This window comes from Triticum aestivum, chromosome 2A, assembly GCF_018294505.1.
Source record: "Triticum aestivum cultivar Chinese Spring chromosome 2A, IWGSC CS RefSeq v2.1, whole genome shotgun sequence".
Taxonomy (NCBI): Eukaryota; Viridiplantae; Streptophyta; class Magnoliopsida; order Poales; family Poaceae; genus Triticum; species Triticum aestivum.
In genome coordinates this window covers 28,691,048-28,716,804 of record NC_057797.1, presented here as the reverse complement: position 1 = coordinate 28,716,804, position 25,757 = coordinate 28,691,048, and the positions used below count along the sequence as shown (strand labels likewise).

The following is a 25,757-nucleotide window of genomic DNA, read 5'->3' as shown; positions in this document are numbered from 1 at the left end:
TCTGCCACAATGGACTGTTTTGGACTAGTGATGAACTTGTTCGACAACTTGATGTACCAATATATTCAGTTTTTAATTTGTCTGAAATAAAGTGAACTCACCTGACAACTTTGTGTACCATCGATAAACCCCATATCAGATCCCTTTAGCCTGTTATAGTTTCATACTGTATCTACGTAGGTGCGTATGCAGCCAATGAATTTTAATTCCGCTCTTCCACCATACATCCTATATCTAAGTATGTTGATTCCCGAGCAATAAACTTGTAGCGCGGCCAGTTGTATGCGAGCTATTAATAAGAACTCGTGAGACGGTCACAAGCCAACATTACACACGGCGGTTACAACTTACAAACAAAATGATGATGCTGTCGGTTCCATTTTCTACTGTAATAAATTGCATCAACGCTAAGCAAGTCGAGCCAACACTTGAGCGGTCTGTAGTCTGTACGAAATCAGAAGGCAGAGGCACAAAATGTACTCCTATTTTTCTTAGTTGACATGCTTGACCAAAAATCTAAAAGCAGAGAGGAGACCTACAACGAGCGAAGCATGCCTAATTGTTGGACACATGATTATTCTGCCCACACAACCCTGATCACTCATGACTTAACAGTCACTAGTTCACACACAAACACTGAAGCGCAGGTGTAGCACAGAGAGAATCACAAGATGCCGCGTACACCGTACAGAGGGGCAGGGCAGCGTACCGTCATCATCAAGGCGTCAGGGGAAGGGCGGCAGGCGCAGCACGGCCTGCTCGGTCTCCACGGGGTCGGACCGCGAGATCTGCACACCACCAAGAGCAGCACCCAATCAGTTGAGCACCGCCACTACCAGGAACGATTCAGCGACAAATAAATCCATGCGTGCGGAGGACGGGCAGACGGACCGGGTCGCGGAGGATGGGCTTGGTGTCGTCCGCCGCGAGGCGGAAGGAGGGCTTCCTCCTCGCCCCGCCCTCCGCCTGGCTCGTCCCGCTGCCGCTGACGCTGCCGGCGGCCCCGCCGGAGACGGACGGGCCGGATCCGCGCGAGAAGTCCGCCAGCACCGCCGCCGGCGTCGCGTAGGCCGCGTTCGAGCGCTCGCTCCCTGCCGACATGGTCAACCGCCGCCGCGAGCTATGGATGGGTGGGTGGATGCCGTCACTGGTCTTCCTGTGCGGTCGCGGCAGATATTATAGTGTAGGGTTGGGCCGAGCCCGGACCCGAACGGGCCAGGGTAGGGCCCGGACAGAAGGACCGACCGAGCGATGTGGCGCGGCCCCAATCTCCAATACGGCTGAGCCACCCGCTCTCCTCCGGTCCTCACAACGCCACCAGAAGCGAGCGGAAGGCAGAGCCGCGACGATGGCGGGCGTCAGCTGCCACTTCCTCACCTCGCCGGCGCCGGCGAGGCCGCTGCGCTCCCGCCCGAGCTTCCCCGCCGTCAGTGGCCGCGCCCACTGGCCGGGCAGAGGTGAGTTCTTTTATCCCTGCAGGGGAGGGGAGTGCTCATTTCGGGGCTGCAAATTGGGTGGCTCCGATATTAGTTTGTTCTTCAGATAGGCAGAATTGGTTGTAGTTCATAGGTTGCTTGGGGGGAGGGGGGATATGGTTTTTTTAGGAGAGACATCTCTGCTGAATTAGGTGCTGAGAATGTTTTCTTATGTGTGTTTCAGTGCGAACTCGGATCAGTTGCTGCTCCAACAATTCAGAGGAGGATTGCGCGAGAAGCGAGCCTCCCAGCGATTCCAAGGTTGGCCGTGTATTACTCTTCTTTGAGTTGTCTCTGTTTCAGCCATACAAATTCATCTAACTAGCATAAGGTGGATTAGGCAAAGATGGAGAGACTTTCATCTCATATTTGGAGTGGTAGTAGACAGTCAGAACCTTACGGTCTTGCAACATCTTGAGAAACCAATATTCTGCTCCAGTCAGGCTCTATGTATATCCTGTTAGTCAGGTTTTATCTCAGAAAAGAGGATTCCAAATTATATACAATTAAAGAATCCTTGAGAAATGTTTACGGCAAATGTCAGATGTATGATACCCAAATGGTGAACAGTACCATTTTGGAAAATAAAATGACCGAAGAACCAAAAGGGCCATGAACAATTTGTGGTTTTTTATGTTTATTTATTTGTTACTCCTCTGCAGCAAACTTTGTGAGGCTCGTTTTGCTTTCATGTCTGATGCACATTCTCCTTCTCGTATAGGAAGAAGAAAGTATTAGCTCCAGGCGAAGATGTCTAGCTTGCCTCTGTGCTGTAACATTAATCAGTGCAACGGGCCCAACGTTTTATGCGCCAAAAGGATTTGCCGCGGACATGACGAACAAGCCTGGCATTCAAAAAGCTGTATGCAGAAATTGCGGTGGCGGCGGTGCTATAATATGTAAGAGCTTTGCATCACCTTGGTCTCTTTCTATGTTATTATGTCTTCCTGAGTTCCATGCCTTGACCCTTGATTAGTCTGGTGAGTAGACTTCCAGCTTCAGCAGTGTGTTATTAGGAATTGTGCTTGTGAAGAACAATTTCGTTGATTGTAATTACTAGTACAGTAGTACTAGAAGTATGTCGTTCAGAAATACATTCAGTAAAAGCAAAACATGCTGAGCTGGTAGCCACCTGTTTTACCTCCATCAATTCAGAGAAATCAAAATCATCTGGCCATACTCATGTCAGGCCTTACTCGACAATTTCTTGTTAGTTCCTGCATTGCCTATGATTTCCGTTTTATCACTTATTGACTCTTCACCTGTCACTGTGTATGACAAGAAAACAGCAGTAGCGATTTCATCTTATTTTCTGACTTAGTGGCCAATTAGGCACACAAATGTTTTACTTTAGCGGTACTTCTGTCATCAAGCTTGTAGAATGTATTCCCTCGAATGATATTTCAACCATTTGGATTCAGGTGACATGTGTGGTGGCACAGGAAAATGGAAGGCCCTCAACCGAAAGAGAGCAAAAGATGTTTACGAATTCACAGAATGCCCAAATTGCTATGGTATGCTTTACTCGTGCTTTAGTGATTTGGTGTTCTGCATTTTCAGAATCAGTAATTCTGGTAAATGAATCAAGTGTAGTTCTCCGCATCTAAGATATGTTTTTAGATTCATTTATTCTGGTACATCGGCCGTTTGTAGTTTTCTTCGTGGAATAGCCAAAAGCACCCAGCATTGCATTTCAGTCAAGTCAGCCCTTTCCTATTTCAAACAACAAACGGCCATAAAAGTTTTTCTGAATACATTTTCTTTGTCTGTTTACATGTCGTTTATAAGCCGTATGGTCCCGGTTGATCATGCTTCTCTGATCTGTGCTTGCCTGTCGATGTAGGCCGTGGGAAACTGGTGTGCCCAATTTGTCTCGGAACCGGCGTGCCCAACAACAAAGGACTCCTGCGGCGACCGGGCGCCAAAGAGCTGCTGGACAAGATGTACAATGGCAAGCTATTGCCCAGCTCGTAGATACATAGCATCTTCGGTACTGCATAGCCAGAAGTATAGGGCCACCTCTTGAAAGCAGAAGATTTTTGTGTTGGTGTAATACTGTAATTTGAGATGCGTATTAGATCTACGGATGTAGTACGTTTTTTGCGCGAGACACACACGTAAAGCTTGTATGATTTTGTTCAAGTGTCGGATGCACACGTAAACAGGAGATAAAGCATGCATGTAGTAAAACAGAGACCATGGACATCCAATTATCTGTATATGGGTACACAAGTCTACCCACTGGGTGGTGGAAATGTTGTGTTTAGGGCAAACGATCAGTTTCTCCGTGGAGCTCATAAATACATACACTTCAGTTGCACGTGCGACTTCCCTTAATTTGACCTTCAAAACCAGGGTGCTGGCTGCTGGGTGCCCTTCTCCTTTTGGTTGTAGAATGAGCTCTTCGGCAAAGAGCTTCAGTTGCACGTGCCTAGAATAGCAGGGGTCTTCTGTCTCCTTTTTCTTTTAATACTTGAATATTATCAAGGCAAACAGTAGATGATAGTATAATGAGAAGACACCAGGACAGCAAAAAGTAAAAATACATCAAAAATCGTATTGGCCATCTTCTTCCTTTGATTGTACGTCGCCCGCCGGAGCTTGAGAAATCCTTCACCGCCAGCCCAGAGGATTGGAGAAACCTTGGCCATGCCGCATACCGCAAAACAACTCAAAAGAGGAGGTCGAAGTCACTGTACCAAGATCCAGCCAACTGCTTCCCTCAATTGACACGATGCACCAAGATCCCAAGAGATCCAACAAATATGGGAACGCATACCCTCACAGACCCTTCGTCGGCATTGGATTAGACGTCATCGAGGTAAGGAGTGGTTGGAAAGACCTTGTTCCAATGCGCCATCGCCACCAGCACCTCATCGATACCGCTGTGGAAACAAACATATAAGGAAAACAAAAACTAAGAAAAACAAGAGGGACGGGTCTTGAGTCCCCACTCCTATGGTTGAATGAACCATTGGATGGACAGTGGAGAGGAGGTGGACATAGACAGCATTGTAGAATAGTCTTGTTGACTCCTCTATGAAAACCTGGAACAAGAACTAAGAAAAGCTCATGAGTCCCCACTCCTTGGGCCGCCGCTGAATCGCTAGACAGGAGAGAGGAGATGGACCGAGGTGGCGGCATAGAGGAGTCTTATTGACTCGTCTACGAAAATCTAAGGCAAACAAGAACTAAGAAAAACAAAAAGGATGGGTCTTGAGTCCCCACTCCTCTAGTCGAATGAACCATTGGACGATGGAGAGGAGGTAGACTGAGGTAGCATTGTAGATGAGACTTGTTGACTCCTCTATGAAAACCTGGAACAAGAACTAAGAAAAACTCGTGAGTCCCCACTCCTCGGGCCGCCGCCAAACCGCTGGACAGGAGAGAGGAGGTGAGCCGAGGCAGTGGCATAGAGGAGTCTTATTGACTCGACTACGAAAATCTAAGGCAAACAAGAACTAAGAAAAAAAAATGAGAGAACGGGTCTTGAGTCCCCACTCCTCTGGCCGCCGACGAACCGCTGGACAGAAGAGATGAGGTGGACCAAGGCGGCATCGTATAGGAGTCTTGCTGACGACTAGGGTATGGAAAGGAGGGGCTCATGATGGGCATCAGCCTCACCTCTGATATTTGTTGAATTAAAGATGAGCATTAAGCCCATATAAACAAGAATTCATGTAAATCTCATAGGACCATGTGGAGTTTCATGACATGATGGGAAGTTTAGTACCACGTGGATTTGGAGGAGAGTTGAGACCAACATATAAGGTTTTTTTTTCACATGCTATTGGAGATTGAGAAGAAGAGTGGTAGATGCGCGCTCCTTCTCTGTCGTCCACCTTGCCTCGCATCAGTCGTGTTTCGTGAACGAACCAAGCAAATCTCACACCTATGTCATGTGTGCACTTTATTTTTACCGGTTAGAAATAGATAATTAATTATGTAACAGCCATATCTGAACTGTCGATCATGAGATATTATTGACTCGGTCATAGGCCTCACCTCACACCTCCCTATCCGAGCCACTATATATTGAAGGTGTTGGCAACCCTAATGGTCACCTGATCAGAACGCATCTGCTCTGCCTCCTCATGCACAACCAACTATTGTTCCTATCGTTGTTGTTGCTTCTGGCGGTCCTATCCTGTCGACTGCGTGCATGGCTATACTGGAGTGCATGCCTACAGTATCCCGCCTTTTGCGATCTTGCACCAAGAGAAGCGCAATTAGGTGTTTTGGGAGCGTTTCGACGTGACTGCTCGCTATTATTCGTCTTTGTCCTCTACTCCAACTACGTCCTTGACATCCTCGACATCACCACGATTGATGACGCCTAGAAGAAGGATGAAAGTAATGTTGCTGTCACGTCGGCTTTGACCTTTCCGATTGGAGGTTATGATATGTCATTCATCGTTTGCTAGTTCATGTGCTAGGCATACTTGTTGTTCTCATAGATGTTCATGCTCTATACTTAGTACATGCTCACATGTTTAGATATCAATATGAGATTGATACTGCTACTGTTGTTGCATGTTTTATTTATCGATTAAATTAATCAGATAATTGCTAATGTTTCAAACAATATTTTCTATGGTAACCATAGCAGGGGCCTTGTCTTGGTCTTGTACACTTTGTTTTTGCTGGAGTTTTTTTTTTCACTTCTGGAGGGGTTATATTGGTTGTGTGCTTTTTACTCATGCACAGGACGGGTGTGAACTCATCACTTGTCTCGTCATGATGTGACATTATGAGTCAATAAAATTGGCTTTTTTATAGAATAATGAAGAGTAGGGAAATGTCTTTAACTTGATTATCGAAGGATTACCCCTTTGATCCGTGTTTTGAATGGCATCAGGATCACAAAACTTGTAGGTCGGCCTCCTTATTGGAATGAAGAACCAATGAGACACGCATTCGTCGAGATTCGAGAAGGCGACCAGCCATTGGAGGTCGGTCTCCTTCTCGGAATGCATGTAGAGTCCACTTATTTGGCAACTCTTTTGTCTTCCTAGAAGTCTTCGTGTTGTCTCTGCATTGGCTCCTAGCTATAAAACAAACTACAATATGATGGTCTAATATTGTGGAATCTTATTGAGAGGGACGGGGGCATACTATGGAGTCATATGTGATGGTCTAATATCTGTGACTACTAGTAGTGGAAGAAAAGCCTGCCAGTTCTCAATGTTTGGTAAGACCTCAAGTGCCCAGGCAGATCTCACACATGTCCTTTGGAGTGGTGCACTTACAACCACTAGAGGAGGAGAGGCCAGACAAGTTGGTAGCCACTGGTAAATGGGAGTGTGTGTTCACTATTAATCCACGGGGAGGGATGCTTGCAAGCGGTGTAGTCTGAGACATGTGCAATTGGAGATTATAAAGGTAAAATCAACCATATATCTCTAAGATCCAAAGGTTCTTATACTAACATATGCTATATATCTCTAGACTAGTGGGATTTGATGTCTGTAGCTCCTGCATCCCCTCCATCCTTCATCATAACACATTTGCAAACCCTATGTGTTCCCCCTAATGTACGTTTACATAGCGGCCGTACTCGAAGCTGTGGCGCCGGCCTTCCTTGAACGCGATCAGGTCCTCCGAGCTCTTGAACCAGTGCGTTGTGCCGCTCACGATCGGCGTCGCGATCGAGTCCGTGCCCGCCATGCCACCCATCTTCTCCCCGGCGTGGACGGCCATGGTCTCGTTGGAGAGAATAGCACCTCGCTTCGGCGCCGTGGTGGCAGCGACGACGCTGGTGTTGTCCTGCTGCAGGACCGGCACAAGGTGCTCGACGCAAGGGAGGGTGGCATCAAGGAGGGCCTCCGGGCTCAAAGCGGTGACGCGCTTCGATGAACGGCGAGGGCGGAGCAGGCGGCGCTGCTCGGTGGACGAAGCCTTGTTGACGAGAGGAGACGACGACCGCGCCATTAGTGATTTGTGGGGTCGAGGAAGAGTGGTGAAAACAGATGGAATCGAAGAGATTAGCCAAGCTCAGATCAGATCAATGAACAAGTTAGGCAGAGCTAGCTGCTTGTTTGTGTTCTTCCGAGCATTTAACCAAAAACTACCACATTTCACGGAAACGTGACAGAAAACTACCACTTTACGATTTTGTGCGGAAAACTACCATTTTTGTCCTAATCTGTGGCAAAAAACTACCAAGTCTCGAAACCGGTCGCTTCGCCCGCGCTAAGCACCAAACTGACCAGCCGGTCCCACGTTTCAGGTGCCACGGTGGCCAACCGACGCCCGCCGCGTGTTAACGGTGCGTCTGCGGTCGGAAACGGCGGTTGTCGGTTTGCGTTCAATGCGCCAAAACGTGGGACCAGCCATTTGATGTTGATCCTCTGACAGCACCGTTTCCGACCGCGGACGCGCCGTTAACGTGCGGCGGGCATCGGTTGGCCACCGTGGCGCCTGAAACGTGAGACCGGCTGGTTAGTTTGGTGTTTAGCGCGGGTGAAGCGACCGGTTTGGAGACTTAGTAGTTTTTTGCCACTGATTAAGACAAAAGTGGTAGTTTTCCGTACAAAATCGTAAAGTGATAGTTTTCTGTCACGTTTCCGTGAAATGTGGTAGTTTTTTATTAAATACTCGTGTTCTTCCTATCTGTATACGATGGTGTGAATATATACAGGCCGATCAGTCTGGCTCTCTTGCGCGTCCAGCCATATAAAATTGACTGCCTACACATAAAATTGTCCCACTACCACATGCCACATGTGTCATCCATGCTCAGCCTCGCAAGCGTGTAGCTAGTAATACATTTTGTACCGATAAGGCATGTGACTAGTTAACTTCAACGTGCCATGGGGATTAAGAAATGACTTGTTGGGCAGGATGAATCCAAGCAAAGAACTGCGTGTTTGTATCTATCGACAGGAGCTCACTAAAGAAAGTTGGGGCTGTTTGAGCTCACTAGATTTGCCATAAGAAACGAAAACTAGTCCAACAGATTCTACACGGTAGAACGGGTCGCATCAAACGGAAAGCTTGATGAAGTTTCATCAGAAATTAGTGGGATGGGAGGTATACCCTTGCATACAATATTGATTATTTTTTTCTGAAACAAGGGGCCCTGCCGTTGATTTGCATTAGGGAAACCGCTAGCTGTTTTGACAAAGTCCGTAAAACCGACACGTACTTTACTTAATTGCTCTACTTCTCTGCAACCATTACAAAACTTAGAACTTAGCACAGTTTCATAACAACTAATAGATCAAGGATAATCAATCTTCAAAATTCTAGGCATCATTTTTCATACCAAGATCCTTCTTTTGCTCGAGGAGGAGTAATGACGATGTTGCTTGTGTGCTACCTCGGTGTGCTTCTCTCCTCGACAGTGTGTGTGATATTCCGATGTGTACCATGTCGGCCAGTTGTATCGGTTAAACCCAACCTTTTGCATTTAACCGAGAAATGCCCAATTCTCTTTAATTAATCAAAATGTCAAGTTTTCACCTCGAAATACCTCAAGAGGGGGAGCAGGACCCCCAGCCCATGGTGGGGGCGGATCCACAGGAGGAGGCGGAGCTGGCTGCGGGCTTCACCATGGCGGGGTTCAAAGTCGCCCAAGAGGAGGAGGCGGTGGAGCAGACCTTCATCCTGGAGTCCATCCAGTTGGAGGCGCAGTGGAGGCCAACCGTCGGTTCCTCCGCCAGCAGAGGGCGGAGATCGGCGGAATCTTTGCCTCTAGTGAGTCTGACGATGAGCCAGAGTTGACGGATGCGCCTATCTACCCGGACCCCAGCACGATGACCGTGGACATCTCAAACAATGAGTAGTCTAGGGTGGATAGGATATCTACGCAGTACATAGGCTTTTTTATTATGCATGGTTTGTATGGATTTGACGTATCAACTTTTAGGTACCTGGATGCAGCGGATATATTTTGAGGTGTGACCGATCATCACCCATGGACACGTCCGTGGGCATTTGAGAGCCCGGATTTGGTGTCGTGGTTGTAGATGCCCTTAGTTATCTAGGGATCTATCTGCCTCCAGCCGCAAGGAAATAACAGGTAAACCTATCTTGGATGGATTGATGTAATTCTGCCCCCCCCCCCCCCCGCACACCCTGACCAGAAGCTTCGATTTCATCCTCAAAAGAATATGTTTCCCGTGCTTTGAGAATTTCACCATGCCGCGACACTTGATAATTTTCTCCGGACCAGGAATCTCACGCGTTTGATGATAGTTGTACCTTATTCATCTATTGTCTTGTTATTCTGGTCTGGGTTTGGAATATCCTCTACCATGGAGCTGCGAGGAAAGGTCCATCGTTTCCTATCACTTGTTAAGTAAAATAAAATATTGATAATAGGAGCAGATGGCATCAAATATTAACCCAATCCAATGAACTACCTAGTACGGTAGTACCTACTAGTGCATACGATACAAAAAGAGGTGCATCACATATGAAATGTCAAAGCAGGTAGCGAACTCTCAAAGTTTGAATATCATTTGAGCTACGGTCCATGTGTATGTTTTCATTGTACACACTAGGCTTTAGTTATTAGATCTGTGAGGGCCACCCAATAATTCTTACTAACCAACTATTGTATTAGCCATTTGGATTATTTTACCTACAGTTGATGTCTTTTACGTTTGTTGACACTTTATGGTGCAGGGAATGTAACCACCTAGCCGCCAGCCGGCCAGAACAATTGGTCGCTGCATAGTCAAGCCAACAGTACAAGTTTAGCAAATTGAGAGTATTAGATTTGTGCAGTCCGTACACGTTAACTAATTTAATCACTAATACGTTCTTTGATAGGGTCCAAGAGTCACCCATGCATCAAACTTGGTAACACGCCAGAAACAAGCATGTATGCACATGCATGAACCTTGAGGCTTAACCACCCCAAGGTGGAGTCATGCCGCACGACTTTAAAAAGTTTTTTCCAAAAATTTATGCAGTCGGATTTACCGATTCAACGTCTCAAGATGGTAATAGTGTTCAAACATCCATGATGCATATGTCTACCAGAAAAATATGACTGTTGTCTGCTACTGGGTTAATCAAGTTGCGTCTCCATTATAATTTAATTAGCTAGTTCACCCTGTCATGATGTGTGTGTAACAGTCTATGTTGAATATTTTTCAAATTATCGACAAGTAATATGCAAACACCAATGCTTGGCTAGACATCAAGAGCTAAGCGTATATTACATAGGTGACAATTATGGCGGTCCGGTGGTGTGCTTGCCGATCTGTTGGCGGTATTGGGAAGTTGTGCGGCGTGGGGTGTGTTCTTCATCTCCTGGTATAGTGGCTTCACCGGTGGGAACGGCATCTGGAAACACGCGTGTGGTGGGTCATTTTTTGCTACTTTGATAGCACCATTGCCTCACTGCAGCGCAGATGATCCCCGAAAATGCTTAATTTATGGGAGCAGTATTACGGATTGGATGTGCGATATTATGTGTTCTCTTCCCAACTAACCTGATCGTGATTTTCCCCGTGAGCCAAAATGACCGCACTTGTCTTGTAAAACTAGTCTGTAAGAAATTTTTCGTAGATATAGCATTAGTCGATGACCGTCTCTAGTTTCACCAGAAGACTTTGTACTGAAAATTTCTCCTGTCTTGATGATCTTGGCGGCCAGTGTGCCTACAACAAAAGGAGTCACCGGATTGGGTTCACTGTTAAGGACGACGTCACGGCGACTGAAACGTCTGACGCAGGTCGCAGGTATGGCACTACAAGTTTTGACGTCACCTTCTTTCACCATCGAGTATGCTAATATGTCACCTTCTTAAGTTCTTCATGGATGCCAGCCACACACGTCTAGAAGACCTCGACGTCAAAGCGAAGCTCCACTGAACAGTAGACTTGCATGTGCAACATATATGCGAACCCCTTTCAGCACTAGGCTTCCATGTGCATGCTCACGCGCTACTCACATTGGAAGACTTCCACTACTTCAAGCTGGTCAAGCTGGTGCACTAGTGCAGCCTGCAAGTGGCCAGTGAGATCGATTGGCCCGTGCTGGATTGGATGACTCCAAGTCCATCATTAGAAGACTTCTGCTTTATATAAGTGCACCCACCGTTCTTAGTTTGCTCATAAGTAGCATTTGGCCCTACCGAAATACAGGGGCCTAGATTAAAATAGTTTGTTAATCAACAAGTGACGAGCCACACATTTATTTGTCACTAGCACAACACCCTTGTGTTACCCCTGAAAAGAAAAATATAGAAACATTCTTTAAAGAGGTGGTGGGTGACTTGGTCCGGCAGTTAGAGCATCGATGGTCGGTGGCGAAAAAGGATGCCATGGATAGTTAGTTCTAGAACTACAGTGACCCTCGGGAGCATTCTCAATCAAGAGGGATGAATCACTAGATCTTTATGTGGTAATCACTATAACATGTGTAAGTGCGGGATTCTATAACTATGGATGCGTTTGGTTGAAAATGATAGCTTGGACTTTATTCGGCCATTATAGATAATGATTTGACCATATGATTTAAACATATTGGGGAAATAATGTCTGCTCGTCAAGGTCTATATAATGATCACCACACCATTTCACATGCACCCCGGTTACTGGCTTGGAACCTTCGAAATAGTGCACTAGTCTCACATATCATTTGCAATTGTTGAACATCCATTCATTGCTTGTGTGCGGACGGTCCATCTGAAATTAGATCATTTTTTGTTGAACATGGATGAACGGGTACTCCAGCATGCAACCGCGAGCAGTGGATAATTAGCGCTTAACCCCATTAGAAATATGAGAATGCTTCGATCTTCAAGGATTTATTGATCGCACCAATAAAATACAAAAAATATTAAGGGAGCATGAGTCGATTAAGAATCCCATCTGGAGGGACTATATCCTTTGCAGTTGTTCAACAGTGACTCAATGTTTGATGCTGCTCCGCTAGGAATCTAACTAATGAGCAGGCTCACGTGATTATCTATTAATTTCATTGCATACTAATAATGATGATGATGATGATCCTCGCAACAACAACAACAACAACAACAACAACAACAACAACAACAATAATCCTCACAATAATAGAAATAACAACAAGAAGTTAATGCACATAGGTCAAATTATTTCTATGCTGGATCATTATATACCCTGATTGTGTGGTTATGATTGAATCTTCAATAATCCAGTCTAAATGATTTTTGTTAGCCACACATAAAAGTCTTGCATCAGTTATACACCAGAGCAATTGCTTCATTCTACAAACAATTGTTGCTGATAACTATTCTATGAAATTAATAATAGTAGCTATGATGGCCTATGTTAAGAAAAAAATATTGTTATTGTGATTAATTGCCACATGTGATGTCATCATATTGACTGTTGCTTAGTGCTTTTGTCAATACTCCCTCCGTTTCTTTTTAGTCTGCATATAAGGTTCGGTCAAAGTCAAGTTTTGTAAAGTTTGACTAACTTTATATTAAAAAATATAAACATTGACAATATGAAATCAATGTTATCAGATGCACCACAAAATGTATTTTCATACTATATAGTTTTAATATTGTAGATGTTCATTTTTTTATATAAATTTGGTCAAACTTTGTGTAGTTTGACTTTGTCCAAATCTTATATGCGGAGTAAAAAGAAACGGAGGGAGTACCTTCTTAAGGCAAACATTTTACTAGGATAACTATATTTTTCATTTTACTCATTTGAAAAGCCACATTATTTCAAACCGACAAGTTTTTGACTAATTAACTGGAGGTATTTTTTACTATATATACCGTAAGGGAAAAGCCCCATACACCTTCTCCCTTTATTAAGAAAAATATATTACAAGATTACAAACGAAAGGCTATACGCAAATAAAGATGATCCAACTAGGGAGGAAGAAAAGAAATCCACCTCAGAGCTCTATCCTTATGACTAGGCTTAATCCAATACCAAAGCAGGTACATATCTGTTAGTGAAACAATTATAGGCTTAGGCGCGATTTTTTAATTTACAGTAGTGTAGCATATATCCCTATGAAAATATGTAAAATCATCTATGATAAAACACATCACCACCCGCGGGTGGCTTATATATGTAGAACTGCCTTTGATGGGCCTCTTCGGTGATCTTCCTGTGATGGTCCTCTTCAATGATGGTTTTCCTATCGTCTTGTGCTGACTTGAGCTAACTGACCAATATGCACAAGCAGTTAGGAAAACTGTGGGGAACTAGGTTTTTGACTCGTATGTTAGTTATCCCATGACTGTACTAGTGATATAGAATGTAACGTGTCTTCTATATTTCATCTCCTTCCAGGTACATATGGTTCTGGTCCTGAAGCAAATTTGAGCTTCTTCCTTCAAGAAATAAAAGCATCCTACCAATTACATCTCCGTTGAAGTTTAGCGCAAATTGACTACCTACCAGATGTACAAAAGGGTTTCTACGTCGCTAATTTGGTCAAAATCCTTGTTACACTATTGCTGCTCAGGAAGTGTCCTAAATCTTCTCCAAGGCTTGGATAATGTCATCCCTAAGATCCTCAAACTTCTCAATCCCGAAGCTGAACCGCACCAAGTTGTCCTTGATCCCATTCTTGGCCTTTTCGTCATCACTCTGACCCCTGATGAAAACAAAAATTCATGCAATATAAGTCAAAAAAAATTCCACCATACATGTTGCATGCATCTTCTTGTAAGTTTGTATTAAGTTGCAAATGTAAATTGATCCAAAAAAGTGACGTACCAGAAGGACATGACTGCCGGATGCTGCACGAGGCTCTCGCACCCGCCGAGGGACGTCGCGATGAAGGGTATCTCCAGGGCATCGACAAACCTCATGACGCCATGCAGGTCCGAGGCTACCTCGAAGCTGATGACTCCACCGAAACCAGTCATCTGGCTATTGGCAATGTCGTGCCACGGGCTGCTTAGGAGCCCAGGGTAGTACACTCGCTCGATCTTGGGATGGTTCTCGAGCAGGCGCACCATGCGCAATGAAGTTTGGTTTTGTGTCTCCACGCGTAGTGCCATTGTCTTGAGGCCACGTATGGTCATGTAGGCTGCGTCCTGTAGTAATTAGGTTGCAGTGTAAGTGGTTAGTTTCAATTAACTCAAATGTTAACATCTAGTTTTCCTTGAATAATAATGAGTGTTAATTAACATGTAGTACTACATGATAGATACTACATACCGGACTAATGGCGCCACCAAGGTCGTGATGCCACGCGCGTATTCTGGAGATGAGCGCCTCAGAGCCACTGATGCATCCTGCGATGACCTGAAATGGAATGGCACGATGAGATCTTGGAAATTAAGTAGCAAAATGGTGGTGCAATTATCTGAGAGCAAAGATGTTTACTCACGTCATGATGTCCTGCGATGTACTTTGTGGCGGAGTGCACGACGATGTCAGCCCCGAGGGTGAGTGGCTTCTGGTTGATGGGCGAGGCGAGTGTGCTGTCAATGCACACCAGAGCCCCTCTCCGGTGGCACAGATCGGCGACGAGCTTAATGTCGATGCACTTGAGATGGGGGTTCGTCGGACAGTCGGTATAGAAGAGTGTCACCTGCATCAAAGCCAATCATCTCGATCAGAAACAGCCGACATAACTTGTTGATAAATTGAGCAAATTACAAGTTGCTAAATTAACGTACGTCGCTCTGGTCAAGAACGGCCTTGAGTGTCTCCATGTCGTTCAGCTCGACGAATGTCACCTTGATGCCCATCTTGGAGAGCTTGTCGCGGATGAAGGTGCGTGCCTCGCTGTAGCACTCGGTCGTGGTCACCACGTGGCCGGCGCCGGGCGGTACGAGGGCGAGCAGTGTGGCGACGATGGCGTTCATGCCTGAGGACGTGACAAGCGTCGACTCGGCCCTCTCCAGCGCGCTGATCTTGTCCTCCGGGACCTTCACAGTGGGGTTGCCATAGCGGCCGTACTCGAAGCTGTGGCGCCGGCCTTCCCTGAACGCGATGAGGTCGTCCGAGCTCTTGAACCAGTGTGTCGTGCCGCTCACGATAGGTGTTACGATCGAGTCTGTGTCCATGGCGCCGTTCTTCCCCATCTTCTCCCCGGCGTGAACCGCCAGCGTCTCGTCTGAGACAGTAGCATCTCGCTTCGGAGCCGTGGCGGCAGCGACGACACCGGCGTCATCCTGCTGCAACACTGGGAAGGTGGCATCAAGGAGCGCTTCCGGGCTCAAAGCGGTGACGCGCTTTGAAGAACGACGAGCACGGAGCAGGCGGCGCTGCTCGGTGGGCGAAGCCTTGTTGACGAGAGGAGAAGACGACCGCGCCATTAGTAATTTGTGGGGTCGAGGGAGAGGAGTGAAAACAGGTGGAATCGAAGAGATTAGCCAAGCTCAGATAGGATCAATGAACAAGTTAGGCAGAGCTAGCTGCTCGTTTGTGTTCTTGCTATCTGTGTATACGATGGTGGTAATATATACTGCCGATCGATCAGTCTGGCTCTGTGCGCGTCCATCCATATCTACGTGTCTGCCAACATATAATATCGTCCCACTAGCACATGCCACATGTGGCATCCATGCCCACTCTCGCAAGCGTGTAATTAAGCCGCGTGGTAATTAAGATGTACCAGTGGATGCATGATTAATCTACTAAATAAGGCATGCGATTACTTAACTGCAGCGTGCCAGTGGGATTAAGAAATACTGACCTGGGCCACCACGAATCTAAGCGAAGTCATACGTCAAACCTGCGTGTTTACATCTACAAAGCCGTGCTGTGATCGATGCTACGCGCTGGAGAAGACCTCATTAAACAAATTTGGGTTTGGCGGATACCTCGCTAGATTTGAGGGAACAAACAAAACCAGTCTGGTAGCATCAAACGGAAACCTAGGCATGCAACCACTGGTGTTGAAACGGTTTTGAAGGCGGTTCAATATCTGTCCGTGTTTTGCCATAGAATGGGTCGGATGAAATGAAAAACTAGGCATTCAGACTCAACTGGTATTCGTGCAAGGTAACCGTGCACACAATATTATTTTCTTGTAGAGCAAATTAAAAGGCGCTCCTGTCGATTTCCACGAGAGAAACCACGAACAGTTTTGACAAAGTCTTATAAGAAAAGAATGAAAAATCAACAGGAAATAATGGATCTTTCCTATGTCCATTAATGACCTTGGAACTCTACACAATTTCTCGAAAAGCAAGCCAGAAGTTTGAGCTATCATTGCTCGTTCCAAAAAACTTTGACGACTGTGCCCAGCCATGGCTCTTCACGAACGGGTAAGTAACCACTATCTCGATTAGCTTCACTTCTTCAAGGCTTGTTCGACCTTGGATATTATTCAACAACACCCATGAATCAATCAATATGATCGCCATCTTTGGCCTCTCCCCCCCACCCCCCTCCCACAAGCTCAATCGGCACTGTGTCGTCACCCACCTCCACCGTGTTGTAGCATCACATTGGTACTTATCATGGCCTAAAGCAATATACCATGAGATATTTATGTAAGTTTACCTTTACTAGCAAAAGAGCTCGTGCGTTGCAACGGGAGAGAAAACATAACACATGCTCTTAACTTAACAACCATCACTCAAGACCACAATAGGTCCATCTCCTTTATTTTTGCGAGGCATCATATTTGTGTTGCCGCTTATCCTTCTTCTCACCCTCGCCGGCGATGGCCTCGGTGTTCACACAAAACAACAAGAAACGTGCGTTCAATATGGTTAATCCTAAGACGTCTCTCTCTCCCTCTCTCTCCTCTCTCTCTCTCTCTCTCACTCACTCTCGTGATGAGAAATTTGTTGTTTTTCTCTGCGACATTTTTCAGAGGTATGCATGTGTAGTTATCGATGTTTTCCTTTCCCTATATGCTTATAGTGGGGTGTTTATTTGCAATCCGGATCGCCGCCGGTATGAAAAAACGGATCTTGCACTATAAATTATAAGTTTTCTTCCATAACAATATTTTAAAAATATTTAACAGGTAAAATTAACATCATATTTAGATTCCACACATTTTTCTAATAAAATTTCATATATATAATATGTTAAAATCAAAGTTACGGTTTAAAAGATACAGATAATTTAGAAAATCATTTGGTTTGACTCAAATATATTCCAAAATAATATTTTAAAATACTTAACAGGTAAAAATAATCCCATATTCATATTCTACATATTTTTCTAATCAAATTTCATATATAACATGTTCAAATCGGAATTACGGTTTAAAAGATATGGATGATTTTAAAAAGCATTTGTTTGACTTAAATATGATCCGCGGATGAATTACTTAAAACATCAGGGTTTTTTTCGAAAAATGTAAAACGATTCGGGTGTGACTTAAATCCAGACGGCGGGTTGATTTCAAGAAAAGATAGGGACTTTTGTGTAAAATATGAAAATAACGATTCGTTTTGACTTAAAATGGGACTGGGGGTTGAATTCGCTGAAATAGAGAGACTTTTCTGAAAAATGCTATGACGGACGAAAGAAACTCAATTTGCTTTATTATTAGGTAAAGATGGCACATGGTCATGTAAAGAATGCCAAGGTTTTCACTGTAATCTGCCAAGTGGCATGACATGCAAATACTCCAAACTATTTCTACTGTTAATAAACAGGCACATCCACCCATTCTAAGGAGTTTTTTTGGTAGATAAAAATATTTACTTATGATGTTTTCATATTCATCCTTAAGGCATGTGATCGCTTAACGACAACATGATAGTGCGATTAAGAAATACTGACCTAGGCAAAGACGAATCTAAGCGAAGTCGTTCGCCAAACGTGTGTGTTTACATCTACAATGTCATACTGTGATCGATGCTACGCGCTGGAGAAGACCTCATTAAACAAATTTGGGTTTATAGGGCTTATCTCAAAAGAAATTATTTTTACGTTTTATAAAGCTCAATTTTATTGCTTCCCATCACATGTTCACATTTTGAGATGCATTAAATCCCTCAATGCAAATATTAAGAGAAACCTCACCAATACGTGTAAAATTCCTTGCTCAATTATTGCCCACGCATGCATGCATTGCAATTAATGCACTGGTAAACGCAGTTTTTTGATAAAACAAGCACACTCATTGAGTACTTTTGCAAACTACAAAAATTATTGCACCACTCACCGTCTGCCTTGATTTGTGAGATTTTGAATTGAGCCATATAAACTAGAAGAGAGGGAGTACCTCGCTAGAATTAATGGATCTACAAGGAGAAAACAACGAAAAGAAAAGAAAAATTCTTGAGAATCAATGTTCAACTGCAAAGAATAGTAATCCATGTTCATCAACTGCAGAAGAAATGTACACTGCACCGATGAATGAGTGCCTAGCTATGTAATGCATCTATATTCAAGTTTGTTTGAAAAGATAGAGCTAGAAATCAGCAAATTTGTGAGCTGAATACTAGTGTTTGATTTTGAAGGTTCCAAGTCAGTAAGCAAGGTGCATGCGAAGTGGCATGGTACCACGAGCAGAACTCTTTTTCTCTCAAAAATTATTTGAATCATTTACTAGACGCAGTTCCTATTGGTCGAGTAAAACCTGAGGTATCATCTCCAAGCAACTGTGTTAATAGTCTAGAGGATATGATCATGCACTTCCGCACAACACACGAATGAGGACCACATACGGAGCGAGTGCTTCATCCCTCGTGATCGAGACAACGCCGAGAGTTGTAGCATAGTCTATAGGGATGTAAATGGTCAATAAACGGCGCCCACAAGTCCCATTTAGTTAGTTTTAGTTAGCTTTGACAGTTCATTTTTCCTAGAAAAACAAACTTTATTGAACCGTTAGATCGATAAATGGGCTTAAACGGGATTAAACTGGACTGAGTTTACATCCCCAAGGCTCGTCATAGTGGGATAGTGGGAGTAACTTAACTAGTAACATAACACACCCCAACATAAGTTCACCTATGTGGCATGTAGTTAATAAGAAAAGAGGTATTTGGTGTAACATAATATATTACCATCAGATAGCAGTTTTCAAGGTAAGATGAGTCTACAAGCTAATAAATACAACCCCTTATGACACTACTTCTATGTTACTTCCCACAATGAAGGTTGTAGTAAAATAGACTAGTGTCATATGCATGACAATAGTGTATGTTACTCCACACTATGACTAGCCTAAGACTGGTCATAGTGAGAGTAACATAAATAGTAACATAGATGCCACATAAGACTACCCACAATGGGAGTAACATAGATGGTAACATCACATTTATCTAGGCAAAATAGATGATGTGACATGTAATTAATGAAGAAAGAGATGCATGTGGTAACATAGCTAGTTACTGTAACATCACACATATCAAGAAAAGATGAGTCTACAACATAATAAATGAAGTGATGTATGACACTAAACATATGTTACTACCCACTATGAAGGTAGTAACATATGCATGTTACTACTCTAAGTTACTTCCCATTGTGACCAGTCTAAGCAAAATTAGTGAGATGACAAGTAGTTAATGAGGAGAGAGGCAAATAAAGTAACATAATATGTTAGCATCAAATAGCGCTTCCCGATGCAAAATGAGTCTACAAAGTAATAAATGAACATACCTATGTTACTCTCCACTACTCTCTCCTTTTCGGTTTATAGGGCTTATCTCAAAATTTTAGTTTTTCCATCTTATAAGGCTCAATTTCGTTGTTTCCCATCACAAGTTCAGATTCCAAGGTGCATTAAATGATTGAATACAAGTATTAAGAGAAAATTGACCAATGCATGTACTTTATGCATGCATGCATTGCAATTAATGCATTGGTAAATATAATTTTTTTGAGAAAAACAAAAACATTAATTTGATGCTTTTGCAAACTACAAAAAATATTCCACCACTCACTATCTACCTTGATTGATGAGATTTTTGAATTGAGCCATATAAACCGAAAAGAAGGGAGTATGACCAGCATAATAGTCCGGTGAACCACGTGCGCCCAGTCCATCATCTCCTTTTTGCCACTGGTCATCGGTTGGCGGGACTAGCTCAGCCGCCGCCTCTATAAAGAATGTTCCTACATCTATTTATTTTCCATGGCAACACAAGGGTGTTATGCTAGTGACAAATCAACACGTGGTTGGTCACTTTGTTGCACGACTAACTATTTAATCCGGACCCCTGTATTTCGGGTCTAATACTACTTGTAAGCAAAGTATTTTGGCTTGTTGTATGAAGTCTTCCGAAGGACTTGGGAGTCATCCAGCCCAGCAGCGGGCTATATCGATCTCATTTGCCAACTTGCACGCTGCACGGCACCAGCTTGAGCAGCCTGGATCCAACCTTGGAATTAGAGCGTGAGTATGCATGGCTTCCTCGGCACTTGGTTGCTGTCCAGTCCTGCACGGCAATCACTTGTACGCTTGCAGAGCAGCAGCTTCGGTTCTTGACCAGCATTCGTGCATAGGATGCAATGCTGCACGTTCAAGCCTATACTGTCCGATTAGGGCTTCGCATGAGGGTTCTATCCCGCTCCCCCGCCGCTGCCGGCCGCGAGCATCCCGCTCCGCCTCCCCCCCCCACCCCCCCGGTGACGGGCGGGCCTCTGGTTCCTCTCCTCCGCCCCCACCTCCCCGGCCCTCTTCCCCTGCCGCTGCCGGCGTGGTCCGCCGGGCCATGTTCGCGCGGCGCCGGCGGCGGTGGGCCGTTCTTTCCCCGCGCGCGCAAGGGTAGGCGCGGGGGTCTCCCGATGGCGGCGGTGCAGCTCGGCGGCAGTGGTGTGGCTTGGTAGCGGGACTCCCGTGGGCTTCGGGGTCCTCGGTGCGATGGCGCGGCCGATGGTCGCGGGGCGGCGTGGTGGTGCTAGTGGTCGGCCGCGCCCGCGCGGCCCAGATCTAGGACCTTTCGGGCTCCTTCTGGGTTGGGGCGGGCCGGCGGCTTGGTGCGCAGTGACGCTCCTCCCTGGTGTTGGTGGTGAGGAGGTGGTGGTCTGCGGGCCGTGGCGGCTTCGTGGCCGGTGAGCTACAGCGCGACGACAGGGGCTGTCCGGACCCTTTGGGTCCGGCCGGGCCACGTTGCCTGGCAGGCCCCTTGTCTGTGCATCTGGTCGGCTCCGCGGCGGCGGCGGTGGATGTTCCCTCACATCGACTGTGTTGTGGATGCCCCCATGCCCACTATCTCTTTTGCCATTCTCCGGGTCTCGTGTCGGTGGCCTCAGGGAGAAGGCGGAGTTGGTTCGGTGACCGTGGTGGCACATGTTGGCGGGTGGCGTGTTGGGCAGTGCATTTTGGATCGTTTGGGGGTGATGGTGGCGGTTTTGGTCGGGACAAATCTCTGGCGGCTTGTCCAGCCCCAACGCGGCGACGCCTGCGGGTGTCACCGAACCTTCCTGAAGGGCGTCGGGTACTCCCTTCCCCACTCCCCCCTCGTGTATCGAGGGAAACACTAGGACTACTCTGGGCAGCAGCGGCGTTGTCGTCGCCTCCTTCTTGAAGGTGTTGCTTGGTACGCGGCGCTTCGAAGTGCTGGGTGCGCGGAGGTACTTCTTTGGTGGGTGCAACGGTTGCCGGCCATCTTCGTTTCGTAGATATGCCATTGTTGGCATTTTTCTCTCTCTTTTATTTGGGCTTGTTTGTGATGTGCCCCCAATGAGCTGGTTGTATCGTATGTTGCTTTATCTATAAAACGGGGGAAACCCTTTATTGGATTAGGGCTTTGCATGCTGCACTGGCAGGTCTACTGTTCAGTCGGCCGAGGACTCGGTTTCAATATCTTGTGGAGGTGTGGCATCCATGGAAAAATGAAGAAGGTGACTGATATATAGGATGCTCGATGGTGAAAGAAAGCAAGACCCTGCTGGTGATGCAACTTTGCCCAGAGACGAAAAGTTTCCATCACACACACATCTTCTCCATTGCCATCGACCCGTCCAGCACACATAATCACCCTCCAATCGCCATAATTGTCACCTCCGCAACATACACTTTGCTTAACATGTGGATGCGCCTTAGTGCGTGCATACACCTGTCAATCATTTGAAAAGCAAAATCAACATACTAATTAAATTCTACTATTGTATAAGCAACTTGATTTATTCAAAAGCAGACATCAATCATATTGTTCTAGTAGGCATAAATGTGCATCAGGCATGTTTGCACACTATTTCCGACTTAAGACATTGAATTGGTAAATCTGGCTGCGCAAAATTTGAAAATGACTTTAAAGTGGCATGACTTCACCTTACGGTGGTTAGGCCTCCAGGTTCATGCATGCACCATATGTACGTCTGTTTCCGGCTGTCACCTGGTGTTACAAGTTTGATGGATGGCTCTTGGACTCTATTGAAGAACGTCTTAGCGATTAAATTAGGTAGTAGTGTGTTGCATTAATTGCATAATTGAACATTGCCAATTTGCTACACTTGTTTCGTTTGACTATGTAGCGACCAATTGTTACAGCCCGGCGGTTAACCCCGGTGGTCACATTCCCTACACCCCAAGGTGTCAACTAGCATAAAAGACATCAAGTGTAAGTAAAATAATCCGAATGGGTAATACTATACTTGCTTCGCACAAATTATTAGGTGTCCCCGACAAATATGCACTAATTATTGGGCTAGAGACTCAATACAAGTGTGTACAGATGAAGACGTACACACAACCCATAGCTACAAAGTTAACAAAATGATATTCAATGTTTGGGAGTTCAGGAGCTCGATTTGACATTTCCCATATGATGCAATGCACCTCTCCTGCACCGTACGCATTAGCAGGTAGCGGTGCTACCGTACTGGACTACTAGGCAGTTCATTGGATTGGGTTAATATTTGATTTGCCGTCGCATCCTACGATGAATATTATATCTTCGCAAACATCTAATAGGTAAGGATGGATTCTTCCTCGCAACTCCAAGGTAGAACATTTCAACCTGGGGAAAATGTATGTTTTTTCACGTGTTTTGAGAATTTGCCCATGCCGGCTGCTGCGTTTGAGAATTTGCTCCAGGTCATCAATTTCACGTGTTCCATGTTAGTAACACGGACCACACCATGGCTAGACATAGAGGATAACCATTTGTAACACAATACATATCCGTACATGACATCAGAGGAATACACATACATGTGGGAAGACTGCCAAGCCACTAGCGTGACACACATAGACCCATGTTAAATTGTGTGTGTGAACCGTCACGGCAATCTATCCATACAAGTGGGATATCTGATCAACAGAGCACACAGTTACCATGGTTGTGGAGTTGAAGAACTCACAACAATAGGGAAGCCAACCACTCACATCCACCAATACCCAACCACAGGCACTAAAACCACACATCACATGGACCACTCTACCTGGCTCTCCGTATCGTAGATGCGCCACCACGCAAGCACCAAAGAGTATTGCACCAATGACTCTACACCTTCGGTAAATAACTCGACAATTATATACAAACGGAGCATACATAAAGTCATTAAAAAAGTTCATATACACATGATATCGCAAGATCCACTACTCACGTCACTTTAGTGTTGGAGTTGCTCTAGATCATGGTCCTATCGTGTCATTGTTGGTGTTGCTCTAGATCATGTATCCACATTGAGGCATGTGAAAAAGCATCCTTCAACTTCGTGAACATCTCGTAGCTAAAGTCGTCGATATTGACACCATGCAAATTGCATAAAAAATATTGGAATGGTAGATGTCATGCTCTCTTCGTTCGTGGGGCAACTGAACACCATGAAATATACGATGCCCAAGCTCAATATTGTAGTTTGTCCAAGAAAGATCCATTTTGAACTGAGCCACGCTGGACTCATGTGATTGGTCATTAGAGCCAGCCCCATGGATAGAAAGGCCGAGGGACGTAACAGACATATGAAGAAGTGAATAACAAGGAACACCGTCGTGTCTCACATGAGAGATGCCAACATGTAATCCTAGGATAGACATTGGAAAACAGTAGCATTTGACATGTCCGGAGTATCTCCGGCAGTAGCTCGCATTTTAGAGCCCCAAAAGCCAAATGGGCACCACCCCGATTTTCTGAGGCCCCAAAAGTGCCTCCAACTCCAGCAATATCCCCCCGATTTCTTAGTTGCTATTTTCCATTTTGTACTCGGTGTCAAGGGACCGAGCTGTAATTGGCTCATTATTTATTTTCCTTTTCCTTTTATCTTCTATCAGCGCACTGCCGTGCGCCACATGGATCCTTGCCCCGCCGCACAACCCACTAGCTTGTGGTTTGCCATCGCAGAGGTGCGCAACCAGGCTGAACTGCCTTCCTGCAGGCGGGTTCGGCGCCGATTTCAGACAACACGAGGCGGGGCAAGGGGGGTCTCTGCTTGGTGAGGCTAGAGGGTGGACGCTGGCGGTGTGGAGGTGAACAAGGAGAGGCCCAAGTTTCCCAAGGATGATGGACGTGTGTGGGGTAGGGGGAGGGGGGAGTGGTCTCGAGGATGTGATGACGATACGCTGCCGGTTTAGCTATGATTTTGGTTGCATGAATAAGGTTGCAGCTGAAGACAGCAGTCATATTGATTTGTGGGCGTTGTCGCATAAAGTCCAAGGTCAGAAAAGCCTTGAAAAAGGAGTGAAGCTAATCAAGATTGTTATTACAGAAAGTGAAATAACTTGGCTGGGCCCCATCCACAAATTTTTTATATTTTTTTGAGTTGGCCACAAGAAGAATCTTGGGATGAGAAATGATGCCTCAAACTTTTAGCTTGCATTTGGGGACTGATTGCCTCTGATATCTTCGTGTTTTCAAGCTAATGGTGGTAGCGAAGTAGCATTGTTTTCTGTTGATTTTGCTGACTTTGTCCAAACTGCAGGCAGTTTCCAACGGCAGGGGTCCTCCCACTAGTTTCAGCTAAGCCTGCATGCTAGTTTTCCCTTTGATGCCACCCATTCTACCATGCAGATGCTATCAAAGTAAAGAGTGTGTTTTTCTTCTTCTTTGTCATGAGCTGTCGGATGGTCATATGGGCACCGAATTTTGCAGACACGTATGACATTTGGTCATAATGAATGCCACAAAATTTCAGATTTTTATTTTATTTTTAACAGATTTTTCAGTTGTACTATTTACAGGGTACCATAGAGCTCAAGCTAGATTGCAACTTTCCGCGGACTAATTTTTTGTTTCGTCTGGCACGACTAGTGAGCTCAAACAGCCCCAACTTTGTATGCTGAGCTCCTGTCGAGCGCGTATGTAGTGTAGAACACGCAGCTGTTGGCCTCGACTTTTTGTCTTTGCTCAGAGTCATCCTGGCCCATAGTTCATTTTCTTAATCCTACTACCATGTTTCAGCTAACAAATCATCATAATGCCGAACACAATTGTTGTGACCACTATTCAGACCACCTACATGCTCAGGTAAGACTTCAAACCCAAAGTGTTCAGCC

General features: G+C 45.2%; 2 protein-coding genes across 2 annotated transcripts; one reads left to right on the top strand and one right to left on the bottom strand.

The window, feature by feature from the left end:
- Positions 1–1,226: 1,226 nt before the first annotated feature.
- Positions 1,227–3,685, top strand: LOC123187168 (protein PHOTOSYSTEM I ASSEMBLY 2, chloroplastic). Its single transcript, XM_044598951.1, has 5 exons — positions 1,227–1,457; positions 1,660–1,736; positions 2,197–2,374; positions 2,897–2,989; positions 3,319–3,685. The coding sequence occupies exons 1-5, from the start codon at positions 1,349–1,351 to the stop codon at positions 3,447–3,449; spliced, it is 588 nt and encodes a 195-aa protein (XP_044454886.1). The 5' UTR covers positions 1,227–1,348; the 3' UTR covers positions 3,450–3,685.
- Positions 3,686–13,915: 10,230 nt separating this feature from the next.
- On the bottom strand, positions 13,916–15,714 carry LOC123184453 (cystathionine gamma-synthase 1, chloroplastic). The gene is made up of 5 exons (XM_044596563.1): positions 15,073–15,714; positions 14,781–14,984; positions 14,609–14,695; positions 14,162–14,484; positions 13,916–14,039 (listed from the first exon to the last, which is right to left on the bottom strand). The coding sequence occupies exons 1-5, from the start codon at positions 15,712–15,714 to the stop codon at positions 13,916–13,918; spliced, it is 1,380 nt and encodes a 459-aa protein (XP_044452498.1).
- Between the last annotated feature and the right edge of the window lie 10,043 nt (positions 15,715–25,757).

Coding starts and splice junctions, on each gene's coding strand:
- LOC123187168 (XM_044598951.1), top strand. CDS start 1,349: ATGGCGGGCGTCAGCTGCCACTTCCTCACCTCGCCGGCGCCGGCGAGG. Junction 1,737..2,196: donor AGCCTCCCAGCGATTCCAAG/GTTGGCCGTGTA, acceptor CTTCTCGTATAG/GAAGAAGAAAGTATTAGCTC. Junction 2,375..2,896: donor TGGCGGCGGTGCTATAATAT/GTAAGAGCTTTG, acceptor ATTTGGATTCAG/GTGACATGTGTGGTGGCACA.
- LOC123184453 (XM_044596563.1), bottom strand. CDS start 15,714: ATGGCGCGGTCGTCTTCTCCTCTCGTCAACAAGGCTTCGCCCACCGAG. Junction 14,696..14,780: donor ACATCGCAGGACATCATGAC/GTGAGTAAACAT, acceptor ATTCCATTTCAG/GTCATCGCAGGATGCATCAG. Junction 14,485..14,608: donor TTGGTGGCGCCATTAGTCCG/GTATGTAGTATC, acceptor TAATTACTACAG/GACGCAGCCTACATGACCAT.